General features: G+C 34.0%; 1 protein-coding gene across 1 annotated transcript; it reads left to right on the forward strand.

Annotated features, from left to right (window-relative positions):
- Window positions 1-1020: 1020 nt before the first annotated feature.
- LOC141295791 (uncharacterized) lies at window positions 1021-10212 on the forward strand. The gene is made up of 8 exons (XM_073827067.1): window positions 1021-1277; window positions 1910-2055; window positions 2530-3055; window positions 4529-5129; window positions 6284-6360; window positions 6474-6573; window positions 9169-9287; window positions 9415-10212. Exons 1-8 carry the CDS (start codon window positions 1098-1100, stop codon window positions 9805-9807), a joined length of 2142 nt encoding a protein of 713 aa, XP_073683168.1. The 5' UTR covers window positions 1021-1097; the 3' UTR covers window positions 9808-10212.
- The last annotated feature ends 1278 nt before the right edge of the window (window positions 10213-11490 follow it).

Here is an 11490-nt window from a genome sequence, read left to right on the forward strand (position 1 = left end):
AATGTGGTATTTTTTTTATTTATTGATTATTTGATAAATTCCATATACATAAAAGAAATTTACTTTATTTATGAATACTGAGAATAATGGCTCTATAACTTTTTGAATTACAAAATCCGTACAAAGCCTATTAATTTACATTTTGTGTATTTTAATTTCGCCTTTAATTTACTACGAATAATCTATAAATTATTGTGTTGTTCACTGTATAAAAAACTAAACTAGGCACTTTTACTTAAATGTGACCCTGAACCACAAAACTAGTCATAAGGGTGTTTTTTGGAAATAAATAATAAGCTTTAATAAAATAGGACAATATTCGGCCGAGATACAACTATTTGAAAATTTGGAATCGGAGGATGCAAAACAACAACAAAAATAATTATAAGGGTATTTGTTTTTAAGTAAATAACAAAAAAGCTTTAATAATAATAATAATAATAACAATGAATAAACAAGCTTTCCATTGATGTATATGGTTTTAGAATAGGACAATATTCGGTCGGGATACAACTATTTGAAAACAAAACGCCTTTGAAGTTGTCCAAATGAAGTTCTTAGCAATGCATATTACTAATTAAAAACTAAGTTTTGATGTATGCACGGTAGGAAATTTACTAAATATATTCTTGGAACATGATCTTTATTTAATCATTTTTGGAATAAAAGAATAAAAGAATCAATAATTTTGACCCATGCGGTGTATTTTTGGCTATTACAACAAATATACTCATGCTACTTAAGAATAAGACACTTTTAAATATATATATCCCAAATAACACAATATATCAGTGTTGTGCAGCTATTTATTATTTGCTTGTGTGCTTCAGTTACCAAAAATAAGCCAAATTACAATAGGGAAAACAATAGGTTACATCAACATTGCGTGTTTATATGTTTGTATTTTCATGAGTGAAACAGTTTTGAACTGGCATCGGTATGGACAGGCGTTTGTGATCTGCGCTGTGCTTCCAGTCCTGCATGCGGCGCTGTGGCTGCGCTCAGACTCATGTAGACACACAGGAGCTCAGAGAGTGAATGAAAAAAATAAACTCGTTGAAACTACACACGTATTGATCAGACATTCATGTACAAAAATGTACCGAGGTACGTCAAACCCGGATTATCACCGGCCACCGGTGCCCCAGTCAGGGTTTGGACTCCCCGCAGCATCTTTTGGACCTCCGCCGTTCTGCCCTCCTTTTGGGGTTCCACCGGGGCCTCGATACTGCGCTCCACCACCGGGTCCTCCTCCGGGACGCCCGTACGTTTTCGAGGTGAGTGTTTTTGGGTACAGTCATAAACCCAGTCAGCATCTTTTTTTGTCGCAGGATTGGCTACATCCACCTGATGAAAATGCTAAATTGATATATTTTATTTAATAATAAATATTGTATATGTCCAGTTTTTTTCTAATTTAGTGAATAATATAACATGTTGGTAATTGAAAGGCAATTTCAAGCAATGCCCTGCAGTGGGACATGCCATGCTTGATTTTAAACAGTGGCACTAATTTGTTTGATTGATTTGTGGCCTGCAAATATTCAAATACTTTGTTATTTAACGTCAACCCCCAGCTCTCAATGCATTGTGTTTCTTTCTGAAGCATCAGTGAGCATTTGAACCCTATGTAATAGTTGCATATGAATCCCTCAGTTGTCCTCAGTCTGAAAAGATGCATCTCAAAATCAGTCATTGCTGGAAAGGATTCAAATACTCAAAAATGCTGAAAAACCGAAGAATAATTCTTTCTAGGTTTAAATAGCAGAAATCTCTGATTTTCATTGTGATATCAGACTCTTGTGCTGGATATTATGCAAGTCTTACATCCTAATATGAATATGGACATGTTATTTGTCAATGTGAAGTAATATTTCTGTTTTTCTTTCATTTGTGCTTTCTTTTGCAGAGCCGACCCTTCAGTAGTCACACTGCTGACCAAAGTGGGTCCACACTGATCAGCTCTCTGCTCACGCCTTCAAATCAGAATCAGCTTGGAAACTCCTCACAAAATTGGTCAACCCAAAGTCTAGATGAGCAAAACCAGGAAGTCAGGTATGATTATTATTATTAATATTGTGGTTATGTTTGTGTTTGTGTGTGTATACAGTTAAACTGCCTGCTGTTCTTCAGAAAAGTCTTTCAGGTCTCCCAAGTTCTTTGGTTTTTCAGCATTTTTGTGTATTTGAATCCTTTCCAGCAATGACTGTATGATTTTGAGATTCACAAAAATGCTGAAAAAAAACAAAGAATTTGTGGGACCTGAAGAATTTTCTGAAGAACAGCTGGCAGTTTAACTGTTCAGGACAAACAAGGGACTCATGAACAACTGTCACTAAAAAATATATGTAAACGTCATTTATGCTCATTATCTTATTCAGGTCAGTACTAAATAAAAAAAACAAACATGCATTTTGTACGATCCCTCTTATTTTAGTAAAATAATTAACATTTTGCAGTAAACTTTTGACCTCAACTTTATATAAAACTGAATTAACCCTAAATCTATTTCCGTATCTTTCAATATAGAAAAAAGGCAGAGGAGTTTCTCCGAATCCTGGAGGCAAGTGACCGGATTGAGCTGCCAGTAGATAAAAGTGACAATGTCATAGCAGACAAGCATCCAAGCCGAACGCGGAGTCGGAGCAGAGGTAGAAGCCGCCCACGCAGTCGCAGCAGGAGCCGTGGAAGGAGCCGTGGCCGCAGTCGAGCTCAGAGTCGTGGAAAGAGTCGGGCTCGCAGCAGAACACGTAGTCGCAGTCGAGGTAAAAGCCGCACAAGGGCTAAAAGTCGTGCGAGAAGTCGGAGCCGCAGTCGCAGTCACGGGAAGAGTGGAACACACAGTAAGAGTCAATCACGCCTGAGCCCCAGCCAGACAAAACAGCCTTCCAGAGGGACCGCTGAAGGCAATCACAGCTCAAGCAGCACCAGCAGTGGAATAAGCCTTGGTGGTAGCTCCATGCCTGATCTATTTCATGGACTAAGACAGATCCTACAGAACAAAGATCTAGACAAACACCTGCCTTTGGTCAAGAATGCCCTCCTTAGAAGCCAGGTGCACAGCACTATTCTGTTTTGAGTTTCTATATTGGTTTGTGGGTTTTGTATGGCTTAATATAGCACAAAAGATGTCTCTTACTGAAATATGTAGTAGAAAACCCAAGAAAGACTTGCCTTATTTAAAGGGGTAGTTCACTTTCAGAACAAAAATTTACAGATAATGTACTCACCCCCTTGTCATCCCAGATGTTCTTGTCTTTCTTTCTTCAGTCGTAAAGAAATGATGTTTTCTTAGGAAAACATTTCAGGATTTCTCTCCATATAATGGACTTCTATGGTGCCCTCGAGTTTGAACTTCCAAAATGCAGTTTAAATGCAGCTTCAAAGTGCTCTAAATGATCCCAGCAGAGGAAGAAGAGTCTTATCTAGTGAAACGATTGGTTCTTTTCTAAAAACATTTACAATTTATATACTTTTTAATCAGAGTTCACACAGAGCTAGACAAGACAAGCATTTGAGGTTAAAAAGTATATAAATTGTAATTTGTTTTAGAAAATAACCGATTGTTTCGCTAGATAAGACCCTTCTTTCCTCGGCTGGGATCGTTTAGAGTTCAAAGTGGAAGTTCAAACTCGGGGGCACCATAGAAGTCCATTATATGGAGAGAAATTCCTCAAAAAACATAATTTTCTTATGACTGAAGAATGAAAGACATGAACATGGGGTACATTATCTGTAAATTTTTGTTCTGAAAGTGAACTACTCCTTTAAGAAATCCACTTTGTTTTATAGATATTTTGGACTATGGGGGTCGCCATTATTTCAATGATGTGAAATGGTTGCAATAGGTGTGCTATTGGCACTACCTGTTGCTATTTTTACCTCAACACAATTTGGAATACACAATGACTACAGCTACTGAAAGAGCTTACAGGTGGTGATGGATATAAGCATAGGCTTAAACTAAATGCAGTACCATTGATTTTCCCCACAAGGAGCCTAAACTCCCCCAGTTATCGAGTGAAATCCGCACTGAGAAACTTCTTCAGTGTCCGCAGCGTCATGACAAGAGTTGGCATGTTTACAACCTGCCAAGATGGCATCTAGCGTTTCTTGTCTCTGCCGTTTGTAAGCTCTTTCAGTAGCTGTGGTCTACTAAAAGCCTCAAAGACATCAGGGCTAAAGTGGAGAGAACAAAGATGCAGGTCTTTAGGAAGTTTTATTCGTCTAAAGGTCTAAAAGTCAATGAGACAAAATGAGCAAGTGTTTATTTACCAATTTTAATTGGTTTTGCACTACATATTTCAGTAAGAGACATGATTTATATTGTATTAAGCCATTCAAGTCTTAATACCCGGGGTTCACTTCAATAATGATCATGATGTTGACCCACAAACCAAAAAATATAGAAACTCACTTGTTGACACTTGTTTATTTTGTCTCATTGAGTTTTAGACCTTTAGACCTTAGATCATTGATCATTTTCTCTACAAGTAATGTGAATTCTTTTCTCTTGTCTTCTGAACAGAGCACTGATGACACAAGGGGAATGTATCTGCCGAATCAGTCTGTTAGAGGCTTCCCGAACCCAGAACTGAGGTTAGAACCTGAAACCTCCGCTGAACTTTGTTATGGTTCCTTGCTTCCTCACGAGAGGGCTGGCGGAGACGCCAGCAGCTATTCCAATATCTTATCCTGGAACACCTCCAACCAGCAGCCTGAAACCAAGCCTGCGTTCCAGAGTGTTGAAGATGAAGAGAAATTCCTTTATGGAGAGGAAGAGGAGCGATCCAAACCTCAGGCTGTGACGGTTCCGCTGGCCCAGACAAGATCTGTGAGGTCTCCAGTTCATCATCTTAGTAAAGAACACCAGACTCACAGTCTCCAGGAACCCAAAACACATGCAGTGTCTGCTAGCGTGCAGCCTGCTGCTTCTGGCACGACCAAAGTCACTCCAGAAGAATGCGAGAAGGTGAGAAACCTCCTGAGGACCATCGGCCTGAATCCAGGCATGGCTGACATTTGTAAAATGGCTGCCAGACTAAAGGAAAAAAATGAGGGACAAGGAACGTCTGCCTCGCTCCCGATGCTCAAACCAGCTCTGGAGGCGCTCCAAGCACTTTCCAGAGGTCAGAACCAGCATGTTTTATGCTTTTTGGTTGTCACTTTCATCCAAAGTGAAGGATTTACTATTCAGTTTGCAAATATTATAACAGTCACCAGAGTGATTTATTTCAGCCTTTTGAGTGCTGAACATTTTGTCCATATCAGTGGAATTTTTTCAAAAAAATGTAAAAAGTCTTTTAAAAAAAAATTATAAAGTATGTACACTACCAGTCAAAAGTTTTTTTTTATAAAAGAAGTCTTTTCTGCTCACCAAGCCTATCAAGTTATTTGATAATGTTTTAAATATTTTTACTATTTAAATAACTGCTTTCTATTTGAATATATTTTAAAGTGTAATTTATTCCTGTTGATCTAAGCTGAATTTTTAGCATAATTACTCCTTTCCTCAGTGTCACATGATCCTTCAGAAATCATTCTAATATTCTAATTTGCTGCTAATTTTTTTTTATTATTATGTTAAACACTGCTCAGTGTAATTTTTTTCAGGTTTCTTTGATGAATGGAAACTTTAGAAGAACTTGTAATATTAGAAAAGTCTTTATCATCACTTTTGATCAATTTAAAGCATCCTTGCTAATAAAAAATGCTATGTAAGCGTAAATAATGTTATAAAAACTTTTTATTTCAGATAATTAATTCATCAAAGAATCCTGAAAAAATGTTCTCAGTTGTTTTAAATATTGATAAAATGTTTCTTGAACAGCAAATCAGCATATTAGAATGATTTCTGCAGGCTCATGTGACACTGAAGACTGGAGTAATGATGCTAAAAAATGTAGCTTTGATCACAGGAAAAAAAATACATTTTAAAATGTATTTCAATAGAAAACAGTTATTTTAAATAGTAAAAATGTTTCAAAATTGTACTGTTTTTGCTGTACTTTGGTTCAAATAAATGCAGGCTTGGTGAGCAAAAAAGGCTGAAATTATCTACAAAACAAAGTTTGAATGGAATCTCTACTACAGTTTGTTGGAATTTAATTAACTAGTCTTTTAAGTTGCAGGATTGTATATTTTAAGAGTCTACATTGCATCATGGCTGTTGTTTTGTTCTTGACGTCTGTCAGCTTTTTGAAAAAAATGATAAAAGACCTAAAATACTTCACAAGAACCTTGTGCTTGTAATGCATTTAACATTAATGCAATGCATTTCCAGCATCCAAAACGGATGACAGTAGGAGTAATCGCTCTGGAAGCAGCCATTCTAATCAAGAGTCCAAGCGTGATGAGAAGGTATGAGGAAATCTGTCTTGCATCACAACTCTTAAACTCTTTGTTAACACAGTCAGCTCAGTATTGTGTCACGCTCCCAAGAGCCTAACTGTGAACGCCTTTGACTCTTTTAGAAGACTGATGAGAAGGAGAAAGACAGACGAGAGAAACAGATTCAAAAGAAAAGGAAAGAGTACCTGGTGAAGGAACTGGAGGGTCTGCTGAAAGAAGAAGGTAATAAATGTGACCCTGGACCACAAAACCAGTCATAAGTCGCATGGGTATATTTGTAGCAATAGCCAACAATACATTGTGTGGGACAAAATTATTGATTTTTCTTTTATGCCAAAAATCATTAGGATATTAAGTAAAGATCATATTCCATGAAGATTTTTTGTCAATTTGTTCTGTAAATATATCAAAACTTAATTTTTACTTAGTAATATGCATTGCTAAGAAGTTCATTTGAACAACTTTAAAAAACTTTTTTTTTTTTTTTTTTTGCACCCTCAGATTTCAGATTTTCAAATAATTTCTCAGCCAAATATTGTCTTATCCTAACAAATCATACAAGAATTTGACCCTTATGACTGGTTTTGTGGTCCAGGGTCACAAATGAGTTTTTCAACTTGAGCAACTTTACTTAAGAAGATAGTTAAAGATGCTATTAGCGTTTTCAGCTGCCTTTCTAATGTCCACTAGACCTGTTTTCCACTAGATATTTTATATATGAATTTTAAAAATTATTATCATGAGCCACATCTCAAAAATGTCACAGAATGTTTTTGAACCATGTTATAATAGTTTTTCTTTTGGTTTATCTTATTTTTATTTTTTGAACTATAAACCATACAATAGTATTGTTTTGTTCAGTAAAAATATTTATTTATTTGGAACTTATTTATCTAGGTTTAATTCAACTATTTGTTTCATCCATGAACCATGGATTTTTTTTTTTTTTTTTTTTTGAAACTTGAACCGTGAACCCTGTTATTTAGTTTTTATTTGGGTTGGCTTCAACTGTTTATTTGTTAATTTATTTAGAACCACAATCCACAATGATGATATTGTTTTTATAATTTGTTTAGTTCAACTATTTATTTAATCTATGACCCATATAGCGTTGTTTTTTTTTTCTATAAAAATATTTTAACCGTAAGCCAAATAACAATGTAATTTTTATTTGTTCAGTACAAGTATTATTATTTTTTGCTTCTTTGAACCATGAAACCTATTATTTTGTTTTTTATTTGGGTTGAGTTCAGCTATTTATCTATTTATTTTGAACCACAGTCCACAATAATGATATTGTTTTTGTTCAATGCAACCATTTATTACTTCTAGCCATGAACCTTCTAATTATACTGTTTTTATTTGGGTTCAATTCATCTACACTACCAATCAAAAGTTTTTGAACAGTAAGACTTTTAATGTTTTTAAAGAAGTCTCTTCTGCTCTCCAAACCTGCATTCATTTGATCCAAAGTACAGCAAAAACAGTCAAAACTGAATCATTTTTACTATTTAAAATAACTGTTTTCTATTTGAATATATTTTAAAATGTAATTTATTCCTGTGATCAAAGCTAAAATACTCCAGTCTTCAGTGTCACATGATCCTTCAGAAATCGTTCTAATATGCTGATTTGCTTTTCAAGAAACATTTTTTAAAAATTATTATTATTATCAATAATAAAAAAAATAAAGTACATTTTCTTTTCAGGATTCTTTGAATAGAAAGATCCAAATATCAGCATTTATCTGAAATAAAAAGCTGTTGTAAGATTAAACATTATACCATTTAAAAGCTTGGAGTCTATAATTTTTTGGGGGAAGAAATGATAGAAATTAATACTTTTATTTAGCAAGAATGCTTTAAATTGATCAAAAGTGATGATAAAGGCATTTGTGACCCTGGACAACAAAACCAGTCTTAAGTCGCTGGGGTATATTTGTAGCAATAGCCAAAAATACATTGAATGAGTCAAAAGTATTGATTTTTCTTTTATGCCAAAAATCATTAGGAAATTAAATAAAGATGCTCCATGAAGATTTTTTGCAAAATTCCTACTATAAATATATCAAAATATAATTTTTGATTAGTAATATGCATTGTTAAGAACTTAATTTGGAGAACTTTAAAGGTGATTTTCTCAGTATTTTGATTTTTTTTTTGCACCCTCAGATTCCAGATTTTCAAATAGATGTATCTTGGGCAAATATTGTATTATTATTGTATTGTATAATAAATATTGCAAATATGTATACATCTCAGTTTTGTAAAATTTAACCTTATGACTGGTTTTGTGGTCCAGGGTCACATTTATGTCACAAAAGATTTCTATTTCAGATAAATGCTGTTCTTCTGAACGTTCTATTCATCAAAGAAACCTGAAAAATTCTACTCAGCAAATTTAGAATATTAGAATGATTTCTTAAAGAAATTGTGACTGGACTAACGATGCTAAAAATTCAGCTTTGAAATCACAAGAATAAATAGCATTTTAAAATATGTTCAAATAGAAAACAGTTGTTTTAAATAGTAAAAATATTTCAAAATTGTACAGTTTTTGCTGCACTTTCGATCAAATAAATGCAGGCTTGGCGAGCAAGAGACTTCTTTAAAAAAGACATTAAAAATGTCCCTGTTCAAAAACTTCTGACTGATAGAGTCTTTCTATTTTTTTTATTTACTTAAGCCATGAAGCATATAATAATATGTTTTTTTCAATACAACTATTTATTGATTTTATTTAATTAAATCTGTTATTAATTATTGAACAGTTTGGTTCAAATCTGTATGTATGTATCAACATGTATTTTGATTGTAGGTAGGGGTGATTTGATCCCAGTGATAGGTTTTTTCTGCCAGCGCTGTGAGGAGTTCTTCGGCGATCTGAACAGCGCAGAGAGACATGTAGAAAGCCACGGCCGCAAGGACAGGAACAAGGTGACATTACAAAAGCCATTTACCACGGATCACTAACTCTAAATCACATTACACTGCATATGTAATACAAAAAAAAAAAATGAACTGTAGCAAAGAAACATAAACTTTCTCGCTTATGTTGTCACAGGAGCAGAACCGGGATGCTAAGAGACACGAAGACCAGCATCACACATCATCTCACAGACGAGAGAGCCCACACAGTAGGTCTGAGAGGTCGACATCCTCAAGGGCCTACCAGGACCACAAGGAACGCAGTCCCGACAGGAAGCGAACCAGAGACGAAAGAAGCCCTCATTCTACGGATACCAAACTCAAACACGAGCCGGAGGGCAAAGACAGTAAGGATGAGAGTAAAGACAAATACAAAGAGAAAAAGGGAAAAAAAGATGACGTTTCAGACGACGACGCAGAATCAACAAAGAGCGAGAAAAAGAAAAAGAAGAAAGAGAAGAAAATGAAGAAAAAAGAAAAGAAGAAGAAAAAGGACAAGAAAAAAGCAGAGGCTAAGGATTCCCCCTAGTGTTTAAGATCTATCTTCTAAAATCGTCAGCTGTACGTTTGAGCTTTTGCAGCCGCACTACATTTCGGTCAGTAGTCATTGGTGAATCTTCTCTGGTTGAAACGTGATTGTTAATGTTAATTCTTCCTGTAGATGACACTCCAATCGCATACAGTGTAGTAAATGGACAGGTAACTTACATAGAGACAGTTTTAGCCTGTTACATTCAGATGTGAACAATCAGAGAAGATGTCAAACTAAAACTGTTGTATAAATGTGCAGATATTCAGCCCAACCTGAAGTTTGTCCCATTTCTCACTGTCCTATGAACAGTATTCCACAAACCAAAAACACGCAGCAACATTCTCGCTCTGAAACATTCATACTGTAAGTTTGTGTGCAGGAATAAAAGGTTTTTGGATTAAAGGTTGGTGGTCAGTGATTTCTGTTTGCTTTATAACCCTCATGGTAATGCCTGGTTAATACAATTGGACTTTTTTTCTGTTTATTATATTATCTTGGTTAATTGGCTCAATTAAGCCAATTAAAATAAATTTTCAGTTGATGTATCCATTTAAAATAGTTGTTCTCTTCTGAAAAACAGACCAAATATTGATATCTCTCTACACCATCATCCTCGTCTTATAAAATGTTATCTAGAATAAAACCCCAAAAATGAAAATTCTGTTAATAACTCACCCTCATGTCGCTCCAAACCCGTAAGACATGTGGTCATCTTCGGAACACAAATTAAGATAACTACAGCGTTTTCTGACCCTGCATAGACGGCAAAGCGACTGACATGTTCAAGGCCCAGAAAGGTAGTAAGGACGTCGTTAAAACAGTTCATGTTCATGTGATTTACTTGAGTTGTCAAATGAATCAACTGTACCTATAGGTTTTTTTCTCTCTCTTTCTTAATCCGTGTTTTTGTATTAATTTCTATAACAGTTTTAGATGTATTACTTAGGTTTTTCTATCATTTCTATCAATTAGGGTGTTTTAATTTTATTATTTAGGTTTTATACAGCTCTGATTTTTTTGTATTCATTTCTAATTTTTTTTTTTGTTTAATTTCTACATAGATGAATGATTTTGTATTCATTTCTATCAATGTTTTAGGTTTATTTTAATAGCTTTTTACTTTGTATTATTGTTTATTACGGTGTTTCTTAGTTTTAAGTGGGGTTTTTTGTATTCATTACTATAACTTTTAGATCTCTTAGGTTTTTAGTACAGATTGTAATTTATTTTTTGTATTCATTTCTATCATTTGGGTGTCTCAATTTTATTATTTAGGTTAGTTTTATATATATAATGTTTTTTGTATTTATTTCTATAAATTATGGTGTTAATTTTATTTATTTTTATTACACAGCTATTAATATTGTTTGTATTCATTTTGAATAGAATTCATTTCTATTCTACTGTTTTAGGTTTTAAAAGGATTTTAATATTTCTATCAGTGTGTTAGGTTTATTATATAAGTTTTAATACAGATTTTAATTAGTTTTTTTGTGGGTGTTTTAGTTTTATTATTTAGGGTAATTTTATACAGCTTTTTAATGTTTTTTGGTATTCGGTTCTATTAATTACAATGTTTTTTTTAGATTTATTTAGCTTTTTTAAATTCATCACTGTTTTAAATGATATTTAATTAAATATTTTATTTATATATATATATATATATATATATATATATAT

Source organism: Garra rufa, chromosome 21 (genome assembly GCF_049309525.1).
Source record: "Garra rufa chromosome 21, GarRuf1.0, whole genome shotgun sequence".
NCBI classification, from domain to species: Eukaryota; Metazoa; Chordata; class Actinopteri; order Cypriniformes; family Cyprinidae; genus Garra; species Garra rufa.